This window comes from Nothobranchius furzeri, chromosome 14 (genome assembly GCF_043380555.1).
Source record: "Nothobranchius furzeri strain GRZ-AD chromosome 14, NfurGRZ-RIMD1, whole genome shotgun sequence".
In the NCBI taxonomy this organism is placed as follows: domain Eukaryota; kingdom Metazoa; phylum Chordata; class Actinopteri; order Cyprinodontiformes; family Nothobranchiidae; genus Nothobranchius; species Nothobranchius furzeri.
The window spans coordinates 27,944,348-27,967,165 of NC_091754.1; the positions used below are offsets into that span (position 1 = coordinate 27,944,348).

At 43.7% G+C, this 22,818-nt stretch overlaps 2 protein-coding genes across 24 annotated transcripts in view; both read left to right on the forward strand.

The window, feature by feature from the left end:
• Window positions 1-10,596, forward strand: part of mycbp2 (MYC binding protein 2) — a 65,436-nt gene extending 54,840 nt beyond the window's left edge. For 17 of the 23 annotated variants that reach the window (XM_015966038.3, XM_015966045.3, XM_015966055.3 and 14 more), the window contains 28 exons: window positions 189-1,826; window positions 1,904-2,073; window positions 2,159-2,406; window positions 2,494-2,661; window positions 2,844-3,001; window positions 3,088-3,287; window positions 3,426-3,575; window positions 3,646-3,806; window positions 3,895-4,051; window positions 4,128-4,352; window positions 4,448-4,513; window positions 5,143-5,382; window positions 5,491-5,580; window positions 5,671-5,751; window positions 6,343-6,609; window positions 6,871-7,154; window positions 7,236-7,332; window positions 7,409-7,528; window positions 7,607-7,708; window positions 7,794-7,922; window positions 8,009-8,141; window positions 8,308-8,411; window positions 8,804-8,992; window positions 9,065-9,172; window positions 9,321-9,566; window positions 9,640-9,747; window positions 9,841-10,006; window positions 10,258-10,596. In XM_015966038.3, coding sequence (XP_015821524.1) covers window positions 189-1,826; window positions 1,904-2,073; window positions 2,159-2,406; window positions 2,494-2,661; window positions 2,844-3,001; window positions 3,088-3,287; window positions 3,426-3,575; window positions 3,646-3,806; window positions 3,895-4,051; window positions 4,128-4,352; window positions 4,448-4,513; window positions 5,143-5,382; window positions 5,491-5,580; window positions 5,671-5,751; window positions 6,343-6,609; window positions 6,871-7,154; window positions 7,236-7,332; window positions 7,409-7,528; window positions 7,607-7,708; window positions 7,794-7,922; window positions 8,009-8,141; window positions 8,308-8,411; window positions 8,804-8,992; window positions 9,065-9,172; window positions 9,321-9,566; window positions 9,640-9,747; window positions 9,841-10,006; window positions 10,258-10,373 — 5,921 coding nt within the window. In that variant the 3' untranslated portion in view covers window positions 10,374-10,596. The remainder of the gene's footprint in view (window positions 1-188; window positions 1,827-1,903; window positions 2,074-2,158; window positions 2,407-2,493; window positions 2,662-2,843; window positions 3,002-3,087; window positions 3,288-3,425; window positions 3,576-3,645; window positions 3,807-3,894; window positions 4,052-4,127; window positions 4,353-4,447; window positions 4,514-5,142; window positions 5,383-5,490; window positions 5,581-5,670; window positions 5,752-6,342; window positions 6,610-6,870; window positions 7,155-7,235; window positions 7,333-7,408; window positions 7,529-7,606; window positions 7,709-7,793; window positions 7,923-8,008; window positions 8,142-8,307; window positions 8,412-8,803; window positions 8,993-9,064; window positions 9,173-9,320; window positions 9,567-9,639; window positions 9,748-9,840; window positions 10,007-10,257) is intronic. The other 6 variants (XM_015966041.3, XM_054746752.2, XM_015966059.3 and 3 more) reach the window with 3 other exon arrangements.
• Window positions 10,597-12,856: 2,260 nt separating this feature from the next.
• fbxl3a (F-box and leucine-rich repeat protein 3a) lies at window positions 12,857-21,021 on the forward strand. Its single transcript, XM_015966037.3, has 5 exons — window positions 12,857-13,087; window positions 16,594-16,975; window positions 17,059-17,181; window positions 19,632-19,803; window positions 20,165-21,021. Exons 2-5 carry the CDS (start codon window positions 16,595-16,597, stop codon window positions 20,803-20,805), a joined length of 1,317 nt encoding a protein of 438 aa, XP_015821523.1. The 5' UTR covers window positions 12,857-13,087; window position 16,594; the 3' UTR covers window positions 20,806-21,021.
• The last annotated feature ends 1,797 nt before the right edge of the window (window positions 21,022-22,818 follow it).

The window sequence follows — 22,818 nt, forward strand, 5'->3', positions numbered from 1 at the left end:
GTCATTTTTTTCACCAGTTGGAGCTTCTTTTGGCGCTTAAGTTTTTATTTATTCTGCCCATTATTGTATTTGTTCTGCAGCATTTAACATTGCTTTTAGCTTTTTGATGCTGAGAGTCACAATCACACTTTCACCACAGATACTGACTTATCTTTTGGTGTAATTATGTTTAAATCATCGATCTTTAGGTGAACGAGGGAACCTGATGTCATGCACACGGTCTGCGTCCCAATCCACTAAACATCGTCAGGAGAATCGCTCGCCCAAACAGGAAGGTCGAGGAAGCCGCTCATCTGAGCAGGGCAGGGTCAAAACGAATGAGGGGGGGCTCTCGGCCAGCGACGCCCTCATCCTGCGTTCGGACACGGCCAAGCTGAGGACAGACTCCCACAGCCGCTCCCACTCACCCAACCACAACACCCTTCAGGCTCTCAAAGCAGATGGTAGAACATCCGGAGTTCGATCCGAGTCCCCAAATTCTGGCTCTCGCTCCTCGTCCCCCAAACAGAAAGGCGTATCCCCATCCGGCCGGTCTAGTCCCTCCAGCACCTCCTCCCAGCTCTCTTCTATATCACATCATGACAAGAACCTCCCTCCTAAAGCCAGTCCTTCCTCCAAAGCACAGCTTGATCCTCCAAGAGAACGATCCAAGTCGGACTCATACACTCTGGACCCAGACACGCTCAGAAAAAAGAAAATTCCCCTTACAGAGCCACTAAGAGGTAGATCTACCTCCCCTAAATCCAAACTGTCTCCTAAAGATCCAAATAAAGACGTGATCGGTAATACAGAGAACCGCGTTCCTTCTCCTCATGTGACCCAAGAGAACCTCCATAGCGAGGTGGTGGAGGTCTGCACTTCTAGTGCTCTCTTGTCTAATGAGGACGTCAATGATGAGAATGTGGAGGTCCTTAATAATGAAGACGACTCGTGTAAGGTGCACTTTAGCATTGGCAAGGCCCCCGTCAAAGAGGAACTAGAGAGCCGCTCATCACCCAAAGTCAGCCGCAAAACCTCAAGTCGACACGCTCGACCTAAGAAAGACAAATCAGGACCTCTGTTCAAAGGCGAAAGTACGTCAAGGATCATAGAGCCCGCTAAGCAGGCCATGTCTCCCTCTGTGGCTGAATGTGCCCGTGCAGTTTTTGCTTCTTTCCTGTGGCATGAGGGTATTGTCCACGATGCCATGGCCTGCTCCTCCTTCCTCAAGTTCAACCCTGACCTCACCAAAGAGCACGCTCCGATTCGCAGTTCCGTGGGAGGGCAGGGGGCTGAGGAGAAAGAAAGCAAACTAAAGAACCGCCACTCTCTGGAGATTTCCTCTGCACTTAATATGTTTAACATCGCCCCACATGGTCCGGACATCTCAAAGATGGGCAGCATCAACAAAAACAAAGTTTTATCAATGCTGAAGGAGCCTCCACTGCCGGAGAAGTGTGAAGACGGAAAAGGAGAGGCAGCGTCCTATGAGATGGCCTCTCACCCTTCTTTGAGGCCAAAGTCAGTTTTACCACTAACTTTACAGCACTTGGTGGCATTCTGGGAGGACATTTCAATGGCCACCATTAAGGCAGCAACCCAGAACATGATCTTCCCCAGCCCAGGCTCCAGCGCCATCTTAAAAAAGAAGGAACACGAAAAAGACAGCAAGAAGGCAAAGAAGGAGAAAAAGAAACGGGAGAAGGCTGAGGTGCGTCCGAGGGGCAATCTGTTTGGAGAGATGGCTCAGCTCGCCATGGGAGGACCGGAGAAAGACACCATCTGTGAGCTGTGTGGGGAATCACACCCTTACCCTGTCACCTACCACATGAGACAGGCTCATCCTGGTGAGAAGTCTTTCATTCTCTAAATCACCATCTGCACATTTCTTTCTAAACATTCTGTCTTTGCATTCCCGCCGCAGGCTGCGGCCGTTACGCCGGAGGCCAGGGATACAACAGTATCGGCCACTTCTGTGGTGGTTGGGCCGGAAACTGTGGAGATGGAGGCATAGGAGGCAGCACCTGGTACCTGGTGTGTGACCGCTGTAGGGAGAAATACCTGAGAGAGAAGCAGACAGCAGCCAGAGAAAAGGTCTACTGAGAGACTTTATCCCTCTCTTACTGAAAAATACCACCTTCTGATGTCCAACTGACTCTTTATGTGCATGCTTCTTCAGGTGAAGCAGTCAAGAAAGAAACCTCTGCAGGTCAAGACTCCAAGAGCACTGCCCACGATGGAGGCCCACCAGGTGATTCGAGCCAACGCTCTGTTCCTGCTGTCTCTCAGCAGTGCAGCTGAGCCCAGCCTGCTATGCCACCACCCTCCCCGACCCCTCCACCCTCAGCTGCTGCCCAGCCTGAAGGAGGGTGTGTCAGAGGAAATCCCCAGTAAAATGGGCTGCCTCTACCTACAGACACTAGCAAGGTAGCTACAGTTATAAATAACATTAATAATATTGTGTTTCATGGTTTAAAAACACTAATATTGTGCTTTTCTTTGCTCGTTTCCTAGGCAACACACTGAGAACTTTGGAGCCTACCAAGATGACAACCTCTTCCAAGATGAGATGAGGTATTTGCGCTCAACATCTGTCCCTGCGCCCTACATTTCAGTCACACCTGATGCCTGCCCCAATGTGTTTGAGGAACCAGAGAGCAACATGAAGTCAATGCCCCCCAGGTGAAAAACAAAATCATGCATTTTATTATTTTTGTTTTTGTAAATCAGTGGATGGATTTAAATCAAGCTCTCTAATTTTAGTTATTGGATGTGCATCTGCAGCGGATTACCAGAGTGATTTACTCTTGATGTTTTCATGTTATTTAAACTAAAGATTAAGCCTTCTCTCTTTGTGTTTTTAGTCTCGAAACCAGTCCAATCACAGACAGCGACACTGCAAAGCGCACTGTGTTCCAGAGATCTTACTCGGTCGTAGCATCCGAGTACGACAAGCAGCACTCGCCGTCTCCAGCCCGTGTTAAAGCCGTGCCCAGACGGAGGGTTCACAGTGGCGATGCAGGTAAACGAGTAAATGTTCATGTTTTTTAATGCTTTCAGCCTGAGTTGTAGCATCGTGCACGTGTCTAATGTCTGTTTTCTGTATAGAAGTGGGTTCTTCTCTGTTACGCCACCCGTCTCCTGAGCTGTCCCGGTTGATCTCAGCTCACGGCTCCCTCAGTAAGGGCGAGAGGAACTTTCAGTGGCCCGTTCTGGCTTTTGTCATCCAGCACCATGACCTTGAAGGCCTGGAGGTGGCCATGAAGCATGCACTGAGAAAGTCTGCCTGCAGGGTGTTTGCCATGGAGGTACAGCTGCAGCATCTCAAGCCTTTAAAGCTCCACTGGAAGCTTTATTATTTAGTTATCTGTTTTCTGTGAAATTAGTTCAATTAAACGTTTTATTTTTGTGTTTTGCTAAAATTGAGTTCTTGTTGTACTCGCCAGGCCTTCAACTGGCTCCTGTGCAATGTGATCCAGACCACGTCTCTGCATGACATTCTTTGGCATTTTGTGGCATCTCTCACCCCGTCGCCCTGCGAGCCCGAGGATGAGGAAGATGAAGAGAACAAGGGGAACAAAGAGAACTTAGAACAAGTAGGGTTAATGAAGAGCAGTGTGCCATGTGCCTCTAACCTGGGTTTTCTAATGATGATCGTCTTTACAGGAAAGAGATCTTGGTGTTTGTGAACACCCTCTGTCAGACATTGTGATAGCTGGAGAAGCTGCTCATCCTCTTCCTCACACCTTCCACCGCCTCCTGCAGACGATCTCTGACCTCATGATGTCACTTCCCAGTGGCAGTGCACTACAGCAAATGGCACTTAGGTAGGGCTACTGCTTATGTGCTTAATCAAATGGTTTTCTTTCCATGCATTTTATTAGAAATGTTATTAATTGTAACTGAATTTTTCAGGTGCTGGAGTCTCAAGTTCAAACAGTCCGACCATCAGTTCCTCCATCAGAGCAACGTTTTCCATCACATCAACAATATTCTGTCCAAGTCGGACGATGGAGACAGCGAGGAGAGCTTTAACATCAGCGTGCAGTCGGGCTACGAAGCCCTGAGCCAGGCAAGAGAACAAAAATAAGCTTCTGTTTTGCGTCCGCTGTGCGTAAACGAGATTGAAACGTCTGTGCGTTTCATAGGATCTCTGCCTGGTCACCTGTTTGAAGGACCTGACCAGCGTGGTGGACTTCAAGACATCGAGTCGGCCTGCTATGATCGGCAGCCTAACGGACGGCTCCACCGAGACATTCTGGGAGTCTGGAGACGAGGACAAGAACAAAACCAAAAGCATCACCATTAGCTGTGTGAAGGGCATAAATGCCACCAAGGTGTCTGTCCACGTGGACAACTCCAGAGACATCGGGGTAAGAAACGCCAAACTTACCTTCAGAGTAGATGACACTGATACAAATATCTGTAACATGTCGAGTCTGAGTGGATTTGTTTCTCGTGTCTGCAGAATAAAGTTACATCTGTGACGTTCCTTTGTGGAAAGGCTATAGAGGACCTTTGCAGAATAAAGCAGGTTTGAGCGTTTTCTTTGGATCTGCATTGAATTGCTTGTAAATATAAATAAAAGCGAGCTTTTTTGAAAGTCTCTTTTAAATAATAACATAATAATAGGGATACGACGATACCTTGGTGTTGATACAGATACCGATACCAGTATCGGTAAAAGTTAACAGATGCCAGGAACCGATACCAATGCAGTTGCTTGAAAGAGGCTTCACTGTAACTTGTCATTTCTGTTCACCTAATATTTTAGTTTTGTGATCATTTATATTAACGTATTTTACTTTTTATCTACCTCACAGTCTTTTCCTGTTGAAAGCAGAGAAGAAAATAAAACCTGTATTCCAATTCATAGCATTTTTTTGTGTGGTAGAAGTATCCATATCGGTAATCGGTATTGCGAGTACTTGGATCCAAGTATCGGTAATTGGTATCGGCGAGTACTCAGATCCAAGTATCGGTATCGTATTGGTTTGGAAAAAAGTGGTATCGTTGCATCCCTACATAATAAAGTCAATTTCAAACACAAAACTCGATGGTATACTTCCTATTTGTTTAATTTTTTTTACTATTTACTAAAATAAAACATTAAATAGTTAGGTTATATTCAGATTTCCAACATTAGTGTTCCATTTCCTTCAGGTGGACCTCGACTCGCGTCACATGGGCTGGGTGACTAGTGAGCTTCCTGGAGGGGATTATCATGTGATCAAAGTGGAGCTGAAAGGTCCAGAGAACACCCTGAGGGTGCGCCAGGTAAAGGTTCTTGGTTGGAAAGAGGGGGACAGCATCAAGATACTTGGACAAATCTCCGCCGGCATGGCTCAGCAGAAAAACTGTGAAGCCGAGACTCTCCGAGTTTTCCGTCTCATCACCTCACAGGTTGGTCCTGCTGACTCTTCCGTTATGATTGCCCGACGCTAACAGTTGTTTTGTGAAAAGTTTCCTTCAAATGTATATATATATTTGTGTTTTTTTGTTTACATTCAGGTATTTGGAAAACTAATCTGTGGAGATGCGGAGCCAACTCCAGAGCAGGAAGAGAAAAACTTGCTGTCATCTCCAGAAGGAGAGGACAAGGTCTGGGTCCTGATGGGGAACAAATCTAGAAGATTTGCTCATTTTTGATCACTTTTAAATATTTTACACGCTTTGTCTTTCTGTAAACAGGTTCCATCTGATGCAGACCTCAAGGAGCACATGGTGGGAATCATTTTCAGCAGGAGCAAACTAACCAACCTGCAGAAACAGGTGTGTTTAAGAAAAGTAATAAAACCAGTCAGTGATGTTATTCTGACATGTAGGTAGATGAATGGGTAGATGCATGCGTGCATACAGATGAGAACACCACGACGCACTAGCCTCCCACTGTTGGCAAGGCAGCTTTATTTATATAGCACATTTCGTATGCAGAGGCAATTCAATGTGCTCAACGTGACGGCACAATTAAAATACACAAATTATTTCAGATTTAACAATCAGAAAAATGACAAAGGATGAGCAGTTCCAGTGCAGAAGGTGCATCATGAGAAACATTCATTCAAAGACTGATGATGGATGAATGAAAGTAGCAGCTTCTCTGCCCCAACAAGATGTCATGGAGAGGTGGTTACCTTTACCTGTAATGGCCAACAATGTGCTCCTCACCAGCCTGTCCAGTCTGCCCCATGTGCCTGTCACTGAAACTGCAGAGTGCAGCGTAGAACTAAACTCTAGCGACCTCCGACTGAGGATTTCGATGCATACTTCGCCTCCGAAAGAAGTAGAGCCAGTTTCCTTCTGATACGGTGTTAGTAGACCAGTCTATGGACAATAAAACAAATAAATGTGCTTTGTTTCCAGGTGTGTGCACACATTGTTCAGGCCATTCGCATGGAGGCCACTCGCGTGAGGGAGGAGTGGGAGCACGCCATCTCGAGCAAAGAAAACGCCAACTCTCAGCCAAGCGATGACGACGCCTCCTCAGACGCCTACTGCTTTGAGCTCCTCTCCATGGTTTTGGCTCTGAGTGGCTCTAATGTGGGCCGGCAGTACTTAGCCCAGCAGCTCACACTCATGCAGGACCTGTTCTCCCTTCTGCACACGGCTTCTCCAAGAGTACAGAGACAGGTGGGGGAAAAGGGGAACATGGGGGAGTGCAGGCTCATATCAGATTAGATTTTTATCCACTAAAGATACAGGAATGCTCTCTCTGGGATGTATAATGAGTTCATTTTCCTTCTCGTTTATTAAACCTACATTTGTGTTTGCTCATTGCTAGAAGCGTTTTGTTGTAACGCTGCCACCAACTGGCAGTGAGCAGAATAACGTGGTGCTGTCAGTATCATACAGACTTTATTATGGTTTCCCTTCTGGGCTTCCTTCACTCAGGTAACATCATTGCTGAGGCGCGTGTTACCAGAGGTGACCCCGGTGCGACTTGCCAGCATAATCGGGGTGAAGGCTCTACCCCCGGCAGACATCAGTGACATCATTCACTCCACGGAGAAAGGTGACTGGAACAAACTTGGCATCCTTGACATGTTCCTGGGCTGCATCGCCAAAGCCCTCACCGTGCAGCTGAAAGCCAAAGGCTCCACCATCTCCGGCACAGGTGGCACGGTTGCAGGGAAGGGCGTCACAACAGTCACGCTGCCCATGATCTTCAACTCCAGGTAAACTTGTTTCAATCAGATGGTGAAGATTACGCACATTATTTACGTTTATGCTCATTCATTCTCTACTTCTGTGCTCAGCTACATCCGTAGAGGTGAGAGCCACTGGTGGATGAAAGGCTCCACACCTCCACAGATCGCTGAAATCATCATAAAGCTGATCAAAGACATGGCAGCTGTGAGTTTTTGTTTTCAATTAAATTATTTAGTACAGACAAAGTACCAGCGGCAGAGTTTTATCTTTTTATTTTTAGGGTCACCTTTCGGATGCCTGGTCCAGAATCACCAAAAATGCGATCGCTGAGACCATCATAGCCCTCACCAAGATGGAGGAGGAGCATCGGTCTCCTGTTCGCTGTATTGCAACAACGAGGGTATGAAAATGACATTGTTTGCAGAATCATAAGTCTGTTTTCTTAATGTTTCATTGTGATTTACCTTGTTTCCCTTAGCTGTGGCTGGCCTTGGCATCACTGTGTGTGCTGGACCAGGACCACGTAGACAGGCTGTCCTCTGGTCGCTGGATGGGCAAAGACGGGCAGCAGAAGCAGATGGTGGGACGCGACGAGCTGAAACCTACCATGTACGAGGCTGATTGACAGAGAATAATAATTATACTCCCGTCTCTCCTTCCCACAGCCCATGTGTGACAATCACGATGACGGGGAGACAGCAGCCATCATCTTGTGTAACGTGTGTGGCAACCTTTGTACCGACTGTGATCGTTTTCTCCATCTGCACCGACGCACTCGCTCTCACCAGAGACAGGTTTGTTCGTGGAGTTTCTTTAAAGAATCAGTGCTAAATGATTTATTTCTTTTTGTGAAAAAATGTTTTTGTTTTGTCTGCATCAGGTTTTTAAGGAGGAAGAGGAGGCCATAAAGGTGGATCTCCATGAAGGCTGTGGGAGGACCAAGCTTTTCTGGCTCATGGCTCTGGCTGACTCAAAGACGATGAAGGCCATGGTGGAGTTCAGAGAGCACACAGGTAACGTAGCTGCAGACAGCATACTACATTAATAAGAAGAAGCGTTTTCTGCAAGACAGTTTTAATTACAATTCCCTGTCAGGACATATTGAGCTACGTTTTCTGGCTCATGCATCTCTATACTGACCAGCCACATTTACCATACATACATTTTTTAATTTTGCAGGTAAACCAACATCCAGCAGCTCGGACGCCTGCAGGTTCTGTGGTACGAGGAACGGCACCGAGTTGTCTGCAGTGGGTAGTGTCTGCTCAGACCCAGACTGTCAGGTACAAAGTATTTATTTTATATATTTAGTAAATGAAACATAATGCATAGAAATATGCATGTCCCAATAAAAAAATAATAATATAAACACTTTAAAGACTTATGTCATTTTGATCACAAATTCTTTTCATTTTTATCCTTAAATGAAGACTTTTGATAATTAGCACAGAATCCAGGTTTATTCAGTAAAAACACATTTATGGGATTTTGTCTTAATTACGTTGGTGAACAGTCTCGCTCTAGACTTTCCTGAGTGCCTGTTAAAGAATGAAATTGGGTGATGAGATTAAAAAGCCTCACATGATGCAGAGCTGAATAGTAAAGCTAATGTGCTACTGATGCATGTGTGTGAATAAAAGTATTTAAGCATCTTTTTTCTCATGGTCCGTGTCAGGAGTACGCTAAGCTAGCCTGCAGTAAGACACACCCTTGTGGACATCCGTGTGGAGGGGTGAAGAATGAGGACAGCTGTCTGCCATGTCTGCACGGCTGTGATAAGAACACCGGCTGTCTAAAGCAGGATGCGGACGACATGTGTATGATCTGCTTCACAGAGGCGCTCTCTGCTGCTCCTGCAGTTCAGGTAACTCCCGTCTTCAGGCTCGAGTTTTCGGTTTGCGCTTCGGTGATGTTTAACTGTTGGGTTTGCTTCCAGCTGGACTGCACTCACGTGTTTCACCTTCAGTGCACTCGGCGTGTTCTTGAAAACCGCTGGCTTGGGCCCAGAATCACATTTGGCTTCATGTTGTGTCCAATTTGCAAGGTGAGGTACTAGCAGAGCACCCCTGAGATTAACTCAAAGTGACAAAAAGTAAAATCTTTTAAGTTCAGTTATAAATCTAAAACCATCCCAAAATGTTCAGCTGCCTCTAGCCGAGTTTGTTCATTTTCATCATTGGGACACGTACCAGCCGGACCTTTCTGAGCACTGGCTGGTCTGTTTGCAGAACAAGATCAACCACTCTGTGATCAAAGACCTCCTCGACCCAATTAAGGAGCTGTATGAGGACGTGAGGAGGAAGGCTCTGATGAGACTGGAGTACGAAGGCCTGCACAAGAGCGAGGCCATAACTACACCAGGAGCACGCTTCCACAACGACCCCGCAGGCTTTGCCATGAACAGATATGCATATTACGTTTGCTACAAGTGCAAAAAGGTGACAGAATGATGCAGGGGTGTGCTTTAGAGTGTTGCACAGTGATGGAGGTTTAACGGTTCCTCTGTTTCAGGCATATTTTGGGGGAGAGGCTCGATGCGATGCCGAGGCAGGGCAGGGGGATGACTATGACCCCAGTGAACTGATCTGTGGAGCATGTTCAGATGTCTCCAGGGCTCAGGTGGGTTAACCATACCTGTTAGGATCCCAGATTAGCTGCAACCACTATAAAGGGAGAAGATATTTAGCATGCAATACATTCATGTTGTTTCAGATGTGTTCCAAGCATGGCACCGACTTCCTGGAGTATAAATGCCGGTACTGCTGCTCCGTGGCTGTTTTCTTTTGCTTTGGCACCACACACTTTTGCAACGCCTGCCATGATGACTTCCAGAGGATGACAAGCGTCCCCAAGGAGGAGCTGCCCCACTGTCCCGCAGGTGATTAACTGTGATCTGATTTCTATTATGGTATGTTATGTCAAAATTCAACTTTAAGGACAAACATGTGGAATGTAAGGGACAGGGATATAGCTTGTTATCATGAAAACTTGATGTTGCACTTACCACAGGAAGTAATGCAGCTGTTTTCTAAGCTTACTGCTAATTTCTGAGGTAAATTAGATGGTTTTTCATTGTGTTGTTTAAAAGCTAAAAGCATTGTGATGTAATTCTTATCTTCTCTGGCTTAGGGCCCAAGGGCAAGCAGCTGGAGGGCACAGAGTGCCCTTTGCATGTCGTCCACCCACCAACAGGCGAGGAGTTTGCTTTAGGCTGTGGAGTTTGCAGAAATGCTCACACCTTCTAGTCTGCAGGAGGCTTTTACTGGGAACCAGGTAGTCCACTGTGATTTCTGGCAGCTGCTGCGGCTGAAGCTCAGCAGTGAAGCTTAGCTCTAGCATCAAGTCTCCCGGACGATGAACCAGGTCTCTGCTCTTGGCGAAGAGTCCACAGGTCTGCTCTTCTACCAACAACGCCATCCACATGAAGCTGTAGCTCCTTTGGATTCAGAGTGACCTTGAATGAAGAACAAGAAGAAGAAGAAGAAAAAAAACTTGTGACGCATTTGCATGCGGCCGTTGAATTCCCTCGGCTTCTATTGACGTTGCACACCTCCAGATCACCAGACTGTAAAAATACAAAAGTAATCATAGAATAAAAAAAATACGTTTGCATAAAGGCAACCATGGATGAGTGTGGGTTTAAAAAATGAAAAGAGAAAAAGAAATGGGCCATATTTCCAGCTTCCTGAGTATAAATTTAAAATATTATTGTATGTATACTTTTTTCGTATTCTTGTACAGTATTCTTCACTGTCGAGTGCATCATGGTCGATGGACAAAAAGAAAACAGATGAGCTGGTTGATGAGACTGTTAAGATTATTACTTTTGGCAGGAGACCGTGTATGATTTATCTGATCTTGTACATAGCGATACTATTCAAAGTACCCGTATTCTGCTCTCTTCACTTCACTTTCGTTTGGAATATTCTGGGTTTTGTTTTGAGCCAGAACTTTTAATGAAGTGCAATACTGGGTGTGCCTCCTATTCTGCAGCTGTTTAATCATGGAATGTATGTCAAATAAAGCTACTGTACGTTTTTATACAGTAAACGGTCATTTCTGTCCTCCTCTTCTAAATGTTATCTCTTCAGTTGTCTGGAAACAAGGAGGGGGTGCCTGGCACATGCAGTGAAACATAGTAGATGTAAATTCTATTTGCAGCGTTGATGAGTTAAATAAAAAACACCAAAATCTTACAGGAATAAAGAAAAAAAAGGCTATGAAAAGGAGTGATTACAGCTGATTTGAGGGGCCAGTCTTTACACCAAATAAGTGTGCATCTGTAATGCTTTTTTTCCTATTATGAGGCAAAGAAACTGGGGGGTGGGCTGGGGTGGGGGGTAAAAAAAGCAGCTGCTGTTAAATAAAAAGCTTAATACTTGTGAATCTGCTCTGTAATATCTGTGGTGGATGGAGTTGAATGGTAATAAAACCAGATTCATTGTTTCACAAAGTATACAGTGTGCCATCTATAATTTATCAAAATCACTTGTTTGCTATTAGTAAATTCAGTAAACAGATTAAATTGATGCATAAATGAAAACATATGTTATTATTAAAATATAATACAACACTTTTTAATCACATATCTTAAATGTGTGAAATTGCACCAGAAGAACAGAAAAATTAGTTTTTCCTGCATGTTAATAAATATATTTTGATTACAGCCACTTGTAATTCAATTCTATTCAAAAATACTTTATTAATCCCAGAGGCAAATTGATTGCTGTAGTAGCTCAGAATAATAATAATAATCAAGTGATCAAAGAGTTATTGTATATTACAATGGCTGTTGGCAGGAAGGATCTCCAGCAGCGGTCAGTGTTGCAGCGAAACTGAAGAAGCCTCTGACTGAAGACACTCTTCCGTTGTCGGACAGTCTTGTGAAGAGAATGCTCAGGGTTGTCCATCATTTTCTTGATTCTCTGGAGAATCCTTCTTTGCATTATCTCCTCCAGTGGTTCCAAAACTGCCGAAACTCTGGCCGAGTCCTTGAAAGGGCTTGGAGTTCCTCCATCTTGTTGGACAGTGATCTCACATTGCCCATTATGATCGATGGAAGAGATGGTTTGAATTTCCTCTTTCTCTGCCTCCGTTTTGCTCCCGCTCTGCACACACGCTTCTTGTGTTTGAGCTCATTTGGGATTTGTGGCTTCAGTTGAGAAATTATTTCAGCCTTTCCAATGTTAATCAGCTGCTCCCGATCGTAAACCAGCTTGTTGCCATGGTTACGCATCATAACAAATGCTCAAAAAGTGAAAAAAGCTATAAAAAATAGCTGTAAAAATCCTCCAAGCTTCACAGCACCAGAAACAGAAAAGTAAAGTGTCCAAAAAATACAGTTTTTCCTGAGAAACTAGAAGTAAAAATGCCCAAGAAAAGGCAAAACTTACATATAGTCAACAGAGCTACTCCAACATGCAGCCGCCCAGAGCAGCACAGTTCCGAAACAAGTTTTACACAGTGATTATACAGTGAATAACAATAAATTAATTTATAAATATTTGATTTATAGATAGAATAGCATAGTTTGAAACTATTTTCTTTACCCGATCACTATTAAATAGCAGAATTAATCCAGAAGAATTGAACATGAGATACTTGTGTAAAAACAGCTTGATTTTTTTTATTGTTCAGTGAAATGCATCTCAAAAAATAGACGATCTTTATCAATAGCCATTTCGCATTACGTTTCCCATAATGCACCGGGGCTGTCAAAACAGCACTTCGCCATTTCAGATCCGGGGGGGCCGCTGTAACTGTTGGGAACTGGGTCAGCCGAGCGGAGGTGGCACTTGCTTGTTTTGTAGCATCATACGGCTCGGCAATCGGTTCCGATGCGAGTTATCTGGTCGGTGCGAATGAGTTTTTCCTTCGTGGGTCCGGGTTGACGAGCGAAACCAGCGATCGGATTTTTCTGAGAACAGCTACTAAGCTAGCCGTGTGTGTAAACACCGAGGTAGGCTGCAAGTTTCTCGAGTTGACTTTCATTGTTGTTGTTTTATGAGCATGTATGTCAACAATAGCCTTACACGCCACCTGGATCATGGTCTAAATTATATTCGCATGTAGCGAATCTGCTTTTAATGAGTTTATGACTCTGAACAAGCTAGCTTAAATTTAGCTAACATCACTGATGCGGTCGCTGCATGTAAACAGTTCACCTGTCATTCTTTTTAACAACATAATCGGTTCATTTACAAAAGTTTCACTCACACGTTTATGTCATTTAATCATAGACGCAACGATGCTACCTCAGTTCCCTGTAAAGTCACATTTACAGCCACGGTCACCTTTTCCACTGGAGACGTCAAATGAATAAGGTCACTATAGTAATTTAATACAATCAAAAGCGTAACTATGTTGAACGGGAAAAGGTACTTGTTGATCTTTTTACTAAAATGTATGAAAGTGTTAGAAATCCAACATTTGATCTTTTATCTGCTATTCTGTCAATTCCTTTTTCATTGATTCTGTTCATAAATCCACATCTATTTTAAGAAAATACATTTTCCTAAATAAAACCTGTTTGATTTGATTATAACTACTTTTTTGTCTAAAATTGGTCAGTGAATAAGAAGCCAAAACCAAACGCCTAGCTATTTTTAAAGTTGGTATTATTTACTTTCCGGGACTGCGCTGCTCTGGGTGGCTGCATGTTGGAGTAGCTCTGTTGACTATATGTAAGTTTTGCCTTTTCTTTGACATTTTTTCTTCTAGTTTCTCAAGAAAAAAGGTATTTTTTGGACATTTTACTTTTCTGTTTCTGGTGCTGTGAAGCTTGGAGGATTTTTACAGCTATTTTTTTTTAGCTTCTTTCACTTTTTGAGCATTTGTTATGATGTGTAACCATGGCAACAAGCTGGTTTACAATCGGGAGCAGCTGATTAACATTGGAAAGGCTGAAATAATACCTCATTTGAAGCCACAAATCCCAAATGAGCTAAAACGCAAGAAGCGTGGGTGCAGAGCGGGAGCAAAACGGAGACAGAGAAAGAGGAAATTCAAACCATCTCTTCCGTCGATCATAATGGGCAATGTGAGATCACTGGCCAACAAGATGGAGGAACTCCAAGCCCTTTCAAGGACTCAGCCAGAGTTTCGGCAGTTTCGGAACCGCTGGAGGAGATAATGCAAAGAAGGATTCTCCAGAGAATCAAGAAAATGATGGACAACTCTGAGCATTCTCTTCACAAGACTGTCCGACAACGGAAGAGTGTCTTCAGTCAGAGGCTTCTTCAGTTTCGCTGCAACACTGACCGCTACTGGAGATCCTTCCTGCCAACAGCCATTGTAATATACAATAACTCTTTGATGACTTGATTATTATTATTATTCTGAGCTACTACAGCAATCAATTTCCCTCTGGGATTAATAAAGTATTTTTGAATTAAATTGAATTGAATGGCATTGAGACATCATAATGTACTAGCTAACATCATAGCATACCTCTTAGCCAATAGCGGTGGCAGATTTAAATTCAAATGCGTAAAGAATTTTTTCCCTGACGACGGCGCAACACTGACAGTTTTAGGCAGAATATTTAAATTTCAACTAAGATGCACTGAAGTGCCAAATTATTGACTACACGTGTCTACAGCACAATCAGACACTCATTTATATAGTTTATCAGCAAAAACAGTTGATTTGTGGGTGACTTGCTCTTTAAGGGATTTTTCTCTGCAGATGGTGGAAGATGAATAAAAATGGCATATTTTTTGCACATTACTTGCATTACAACTTAATTTTTCTCTTTTTTGTTTAAAATTTAGCAAGAAAAAATTTAGACGCCTTTTAAAATGAGTTTTTCTCGAGACTGGCACTCAGTTTGGAAACTGAACAGATAAAATAATTAAACCCTGAGTTTGTTGTAAGCTAGGGTGAGCTGTGTTTCACCTCCTTGTGCCAAACTTTGTCCAGTTTATGTTTTACTTACTAATGAATCTCTGACATTTTTCAAAGCAAACAACATCTGTTCGGATAGACGGTTTAGGATATGGATCATGGAATTCTGAGGAAAGTTCTTTAAAGACCAAGGCTGAAAGCAGCACCCATACTTCTGACCTTTGAGTCTTCTGAGACTTCACAAGTTCCTCCAGGATCTAAAGTCACAAGGAGGACCTTGGAAAATTTTCTCTGCACAGTCTACTGCAGCATTGACTAACGAACCCCATTTTTACTCGAGGAGGAAGCAGTTTGTAAGGCATCCACTTGTTCTAAATGAACCAAAGACTGTACACGTGTTCTGTTAAGGGATGAATCGGTAGTTGTGTAAAAATAAATGCCAGGTTCAAGGTTCCTGAGTTAGGAGAAAATATTCTGGTTCCTTTCTTTGATAGTCTGGAGGTGTTTCATGATCTGGGTGACCTGTCTGGAGTCTGTTTGCTATCTGGGCTGCATGTTGGAGTAGCTCTGTTAACTATATGTAAGTTTTGCCCTTTTTTTTGACATTTTTTCTTCTAGTTTCTCAAGAAAAACTGTATTTTTTGGGCATTTTACTTTTCTGTTTCTGGTGCTGTGAAGCTTGGAGGATTTTTACAGCTATTTTTTCACTTTTTGAGCATTTGTTATGATGCGTAACCATGGCAACAAGCTGGTTTACAATCGGGAGCAGCTGATTAACATTGGGAAGGCTGAAATAATACCTCAAGTGAAGCTACAAATCCCAAATGAGCTAAAACGCAAGAAGCGTGGGTGCAGAGCGGGAGCAAAACGGAGACAGAGAAAGAGGAAATTCAAACCATCTCTTCCAACGATCATAATGGGCAATGTGAGATCACTGGCCAACAAGATGGAGGAACTCTGGAACTGGAGAAAGAACAGCAAGCCGTTTACAAGAAGGGACACATCAGACTGCACTTCTTGAGGACGCTTAGGTCCTTCAATGTCTGTAGCAAGATGCTGCAGATCTTCCACAAGTCTGTTGTTGAGAGTGTAATCTCTTCAGCCATCGTCTGTTGGGGTAGTAGCATCAGAGGCAGGGACCTGAAAAGGCTCAACAGCCTAATAAAAAAGGCTGGTTCTGTTCTGGGGACGACTGTGGAACCACTGGAGGAGATAATGCAAAGAAGGATTCTCCAGAGAATCAAGAAAATTATGGACAACTCTGAGCATTCTCTTCACAAGACTGTCCGACAACGGAAGAGTGTCTTCAGTCAGAGGCTTCTTCAGTTTCGCTGCAACACTGACCGCTACTGGAGATCCTTCCTGCCAACAGCCATTGTAATATACAATAACTCTTTGATGACTTTATTATTATTCTGAGCTCCTACAGCAATCAATAAAGTATTTTTGAATTGAATTGTAGATGTACGTATGAAGGCGTTATCAATCTATGATGCTTATATGAATTATTTGGTGAATGCCCTTCTCTGTTTGTCACCAGTTGCAGGCAACAGAAACCCAGTTTCTGTTGGGGAAAAGCATGTCTTGAACTAAACATATTATTCATCCTTTTCTTTTCAGGATGAAACGGATGAAAGGAGGAGAGGTGGTCAGCAATAGCTGCTCCAGTGAAAATTCACCTGAGGCCTGCAAGAAGGTGCGGAAGCAGATGAGTGAGGAGTTGGAGGCGGAGGGCTCCGGCGAGTCCCCGGACTGCGACTGGTCGCTGCTTCCTCAGGAGCTCCTGCTGCACATCTTCCAGCACCTACCGCTGCTGGACCGGGCGTACGCCTCTCAGGTGTGCCGCGGGTGGAACGAGGCTTTCCACATGCCCGAGCTGTGGAGATGCTTTGAGTTTGAGCTTAACCAGCCAGCGAGCTCTTACCTGAAAGCCACACATCCTGACCTGATCAAGCAAATCATCAAGAGGCACTCCAACCACCTGCAGTACGTCAGCTTCAAGGTAAAAAAGCGACACTCGTGAATGTTGGTTTAGCGGCTGTTTCTATGTTTTTGAATTGATATCCAGTGATTGATTGTTGTCAGGTGGACAGCAGCACGGAGTCTGCAGAGGCAGCTTGTGACATCCTTTCACAGCTGGTGAACTGCTCGCTGAAGACCCTGGGGCTCATCTCCACTGCCAGGCCCAGCTTCATGGAGGTCCCAAAGGTACAATTAACGTCCATAAGCAAACTTAGAATTTTACTCAATGATTAACTCTGACTGCATATAAACCTGGTACCTGAAACACATTTAAAGGTTCCAGATCCTGCTATTTTAAACCTTTGAGGTCAAGGTCACATTTATTTCTAAAGCACACTTATTATTGCTTCTGCAACCCAAAGTGCTGTACAACACAGAAGATAAAATCGCAAACAAGTATAACTAAAAACCATAAAACCATAAAAATCAGCAAGTTAGGATAAAAACAGCATTACATCACACAATTATAAAATCAGTAAAAATGAGAAAGAATGACAGTGACAAAATAAAATTATCCTACATAAAAGCCAGGTTGAATAAATGAGTTTTAAGCAAGGACTTAAAGACATCCAGACTTTGTGAGGTCCTGATCTGCAGAGGAAGACTGTTCCAGAGTGTTGGACCGGCCATGGAAAAAGCCCCATTTCCTCTCGTCTTTAGGCGAGCCTTTGGAACTGATAATAAAAACTGTGAGCCCGACCGCAAATTCCTGGCAGGAGTGTAGGGTGACAATAAATCATCTATAAGGAGGGGCCAGACCATAAAGTGATTTATAAACAAGAAGCAACTATTTAAACTGAATCCTGTCATGCACTGGCATTTGAGAGCCACAGTATATGATAAGATGTTACCACGGGCACTATTGAGATGTCATTTATCATAAATAAAAGTTGTTTTTGTCAGCCTGAATTTATACCTGGGAAATAAAACGCTTCCTTTGAGTGAAACTCCGCCCACGCCGACAAAACGTGCCTGCAACAGCATCTTGGGCTGTATTGACTACAGTAGTCCAGTAGTTACGGTGTCTGTCATCTGTTTTGCCATGTGCTGACGTGGGTTTGAACCCCAGCGGTGTCGGCAGTAATTTGTTAAGCCAGCTGCAGCAGATTAAATGTTTTTATATTTAAATTTTATTGATAATTTTCTGCAAACTATTTTGTGTCTCTGAAGATCTTTGAATTTGGTCGTTTCCAAGCAGCACTTTAGTTTAATCTGCTCTTCTCACATGGACTTACACTTGCTAAATAAACAAAGAAAGTGAGAAAAAAAACATACTAGTCTTATATTTTAAACAGTTTACCAATAAAGGATTGAAAACTTAATACTGGTAAGTGCAGCCAGAAAAGAAGTGAAAAAGTGACTGCGTGGACCGGGAGACAAATATGTGCAAAGCCGCATAAAATTTGCAGCTGAAACATTAAAGGGGCGTTATGGAAGTTTGACAGCCAAAACATGTATAGAAATAATAAATGTCTTCTTCATATATTCTCCTGCAATGCCCTGGTCCTGTAGAATGAGCCCTGGCATTTTTACTGTGATTGCCTGTTTTTCTGTAAAATCACAGAAAAAGAGAGCTGCTCGGGTCGAGCAGGCTGCTTCATGCGCGTTCACGCTCAGGCATAGCCCGTAGCATTTGCCATCAGTAGCTTTAGCAGCAGAGAGAGAGGCAGTGCCACTTTGTCTAACCCTTGTCGCTGTTCCTAACGCCTAGTGATAAACCTAGCTACATTTCTGAGGACCCTTAGCTACTTTCTTCTAGATATTTCCTGCAAATTAGCAACAAAATAGCCATTTTCGCTCTGAACCGTTCTTTGAACATTGTTTCAGCTGTCATCAAGGATATAAAAGCTACAGATACAGAGGCTGTCACTGGTGCCTTAGCTCACCTAGTAAGACGTCGGACTCTCATGCAGAAGACCTGGGTTCGATTCTGGATGTGAACATAGTTGTTTAGAGTTTTTTTTTACATTAATGGTATTTTTTCTTACAGTAAGATGCCCAAATTTTTATTTGAGACTTGCCGAACGGCATTGAATTCACAGATAAAAAAGATGTGGGTTCAACTTTCATTTTGGAACAATTTTTTAAGAAAAGGAAGGGAATGATCTGAGCATGCAGGACTGACCCATCTTAAACCTTTGTCGGCTGTGCTGAAGAGAAAGGTACAGAACCAAATTATTTAATTAATTAGCTGCTCGTTCTCTTGTCCTCTGTCCTCCAGCCTCCCCCCCCCCCCCCCACACACACACACACACACACGCACGCACGCACACACACGGGACTGTCTCAGCTGTTATTTTCGTTAAGGAGTGTGCACGTACAGCATGCGCGCCTCGTGCACGAGCCTACTGTTGAAGCTGCCATTATGCTTTTGGCCTGAGGGGGCAATCGCGAGCATAAAAATTCAAAACTCTGTAAAGTCCCTTTAAAATGCGCGAATGTCACCAAAAAGCAGGGTTTTTTTTCATGAGGAAATAACATCATTACCTGGTAAAAAGCTCCAAAAAGTGGATTTTCCATGATATGGCCCCTTTAAGACGCTTTGTGACAAAAAGTCCTCCATTGAATAATTACATGACACACTCCACATGTTAAAGCATTAACCAACCCTAATCATTGTCACATTTGTCCTGCAGTCTCATTTCATCTCCGCTCTGACTGTGGTGTTTGTCAACTCCAAGTCGTTGTCTTCGCTGAAGATCGACGACACGCCTGTAGACGATCCGTCCCTCAAGGTGTTGGTGGCCAACAACAGCGACACCCTCAAATTGTTGAAGATGAGCAGCTGTCCTCATGTCTCCCCTGCAGGTGCGGCCAGATAAACATGGTGGTTGGATACTAGAGAAGCAGCTTTTGTCGGATGTAATGTTATTTGTGCAGCTGCTGATTATTGACAGAAGTATCATTTCAAATTATATCAAATTACACCTTTGGTGGAGTTAAGCCTATTCCGAGTCACATGACCATTTCTCATTTGGCTTTTGGAGGCTGTAATTTGGAGGTAATTATGAATAAACTGTTGGGGGTTTCTTGTTGTGACACATTTTCCTGTAAAAGTTTTTAATATCCGAGTCTTTTGATAGAGCTGCACCTTTTCAGCTAAACAGGCTTTTTGTTCTCAAGAGAAAATTAAAAACTGGGTTGGACAATCTGTGTCCTCTGCTCTTAGGGATCCTGTGTGTGGCGGACCAGTGCCACGGTTTGAGGGAGCTGGCGCTGAACTACCACCTCCTCAGTGATGACCTCCTGCTGGCCCTCTCCTCCGAGAAACACGTTCATCTGGAGCACCTGCGCATCGACGTGGTGAGCGAGAACCCGGGCCAGCATTTCCACACCATCAAGAAGAGCAGCTGGGACGCCATGGTGCGCCACTCGCCCACATTCAACCTGGTCATGTACTTCTTCCTCTACGAGGATGAGTTCGGCCCATTCTTCAACGACGAGATCCCCATCACGCACCTCTACTTCGGCCGCTCCGTCAGCAAGGAGGTCTTGGGTCGGGTGGGGCTGCACTGCCCTCGTCTGGTGGAGCTGGTGGTGTGCGCTAACGGCTTGCGCCCCCTCGACGAGGAGCTGATCCGCATTGCAAAACGCTGCACTCAGCTGTCGGCCATCGGCCTGGGAGAGTGCGAGGTGACTTGCAGCGCCTTCGTGGAGTTTGTTAAAATGTGTGGCAGGAGGCTGTCCCAGCTTTCCATCATGGAGGAGGTGCTGATCCCAGATCACAAATACTCCCTGGATGAGATCCACTGGGAGGTGTCGAAGCACCTGGGCCGGGTTTGGTTCCCAGACATGATGCCGACCTGGTAGAAGCTTGTCGGGTTTGTGATGTGGAACAATCGCGTGTTTGGATTCAAAAGCAGTTAAACGGTAACGCTCCGGAGTGTTGACTGGGATGCAGCGCAACACCGCCGCTCTTTCTGCCTGCTGTCAGCAACACAGACTCTGGAAAACTGCATCTTCTAACCTTCAGACAAACCTGAAAAGCTGGTTTCTTACAACAGAACTACTGGAAATAAGTTTTAATCACAGGAAATGAGTCATATTCCTTCTGTCTTGGCTTTGTCTGCACATGTAAGCATGTGTGCAGCTATTATTTTATTGACAGTAAATCAGAACGTTTGCTTTCTGCTACACTATCTTGTGAGTTAGAAGCTCTGCACGCTGCAACACTAAATGGGTTGGAGGTTTATGAACGGCTGCAGTGTTGGGTGCTTAAAGGAAGGGAGAGAGGGTTTTTATTCCTTCAAGCGTTGCCGAGGGAACCGTTCACGCTGCAGCGGAGTGGCTGGGTCCTACGCCTCACTTTTAACGTTTCTGAGCTTTTCCTCAACTCGTTCACTCATCCCAAACTTGTTGAGAACGTTGTGAGAGGGAGCGTTCATAATATTGGTCCTGTGAAGATTTACAGAGTGGAAGTTTATGTTTCCCGAATTATCCAAAGTATTTTCCTCTTATCGATCTGTATGGAACACTACCATAGTTTCCCCATTTTGGGGTAAAAAGGAGAGATTCCCCGAGCACCTTACACGGAAACCAAATAAGGACTATTTGTCCAGAAGTAGCAAAGAATATGATGAATAAGTAAAAGATGCAGAGGCTTGGAACCGTAAAAGAAAAATTGTAATTATTGAGGAAAACAGGTTTTGATGTAAATAATGCGTTCATAGTTGTGTTAATTAGCAGCTCCATAGATAGTGGTGATCATTCAGCACTTGTTTTTGCAGCAGGGGAAACAAAACTTGAATTAATGTTTGAATTTAGGTTTTAGTTGGATTTTCTGCCATTTACCTGTTAAATCTGTCCATCCTGTGTGTGTCGGGAGCACCTGGTGTGTGTTTAAAGACGGGTACAGGTGAACGTACAAGCGCTGCCTCGGCTGTTCTGTCATTTCAGTTGAAAGTGAAGTTGCAAGTTGGATGCATATTTTTTTTCCTTTTAGAGGGAAGTCAAATGTGTTTGTATATAAAACGCTGTGTGTTTGATTCATGTGAACAGAAATGTTATTTCTTTATTTCACCCTTTCGGGTTTTGCTTGATTTATGGCTCATCGCGTCTTCTATAAAAAGCTTTGACATGAGAGGCTGAGGTGTGTATTTAATCAACATCCATGTTTCTATTTAAATTGTGTTAAAGCGCTAAATAAGAGACACAAATGAGCAGAGAGATCTATTTGAGTTTTCCACCTGCTGTTGTGATTTTGGTCCAAAGCTCCGTTATCCTTGACTTTTAGGATCTTATGTAATAAACGGAAGGCTTGTGGAAACTTCTGCATGAATGAAAGGCTTTTCAGTTAAAAACAAGACCATAAGCTGATACTTGCTGATTAAATTCAATTTAAAAAATGCTAAATTTAAAAAAAGTAGATTGAGAGCGAACTCTTAAAGGGATATTATGCAACATTTTCATACTTTTAAATCATTTCCTTGAGCCTGTTTGTGCTAAAATGACCCTTTAAAAGGTTAATGAAATGTCAGACCCGTACCGCCCTATGTGACCTGATAACGCATCTGCAACTTCAGAGTGCCGGTGTTCCGACTATCCGTGCTACCCGTCGATATGTGCTACTTTGGGGAAATGCGCAGATTGTTTACTACATCACAGGCTGTTTACCTGAAGAGACGTGCTACCTTTGGAAGTTGTGCTGCTTGCTGTATGTTTACCTGACAGCTTGTAAAATATCGTTAAAGAAGAAAATTCTCCCATTGTTTACCGTCATTCACGGAATCATGACAAACACTTGTGTATATTTTTACAAGTAGTTATCTCCGACAGGCTCACAGAGGGAGACATGCCCAAGTTTTAAAAAATCTGTCGAGTGAT

What these genes read in the sequence shown, in the direction of transcription:
- fbxl3a (XM_015966037.3), top strand. Translation starts at nt 16,595, where the DNA reads ATGAAACGGATGAAAGGAGGAGAGGTGGTCAGCAATAGCTGCTCCAGT. An exon ending in GCTTCATGGAGGTCCCAAAG is followed by an intron (nt 17,182 to 19,631) that starts GTACAATTAACG and finishes TTTGTCCTGCAG; the next exon opens with TCTCATTTCATCTCCGCTCT. An exon ending in TCCTCATGTCTCCCCTGCAG is followed by an intron (nt 19,804 to 20,164) that starts GTGCGGCCAGAT and finishes CTCTGCTCTTAG; the next exon opens with GGATCCTGTGTGTGGCGGAC.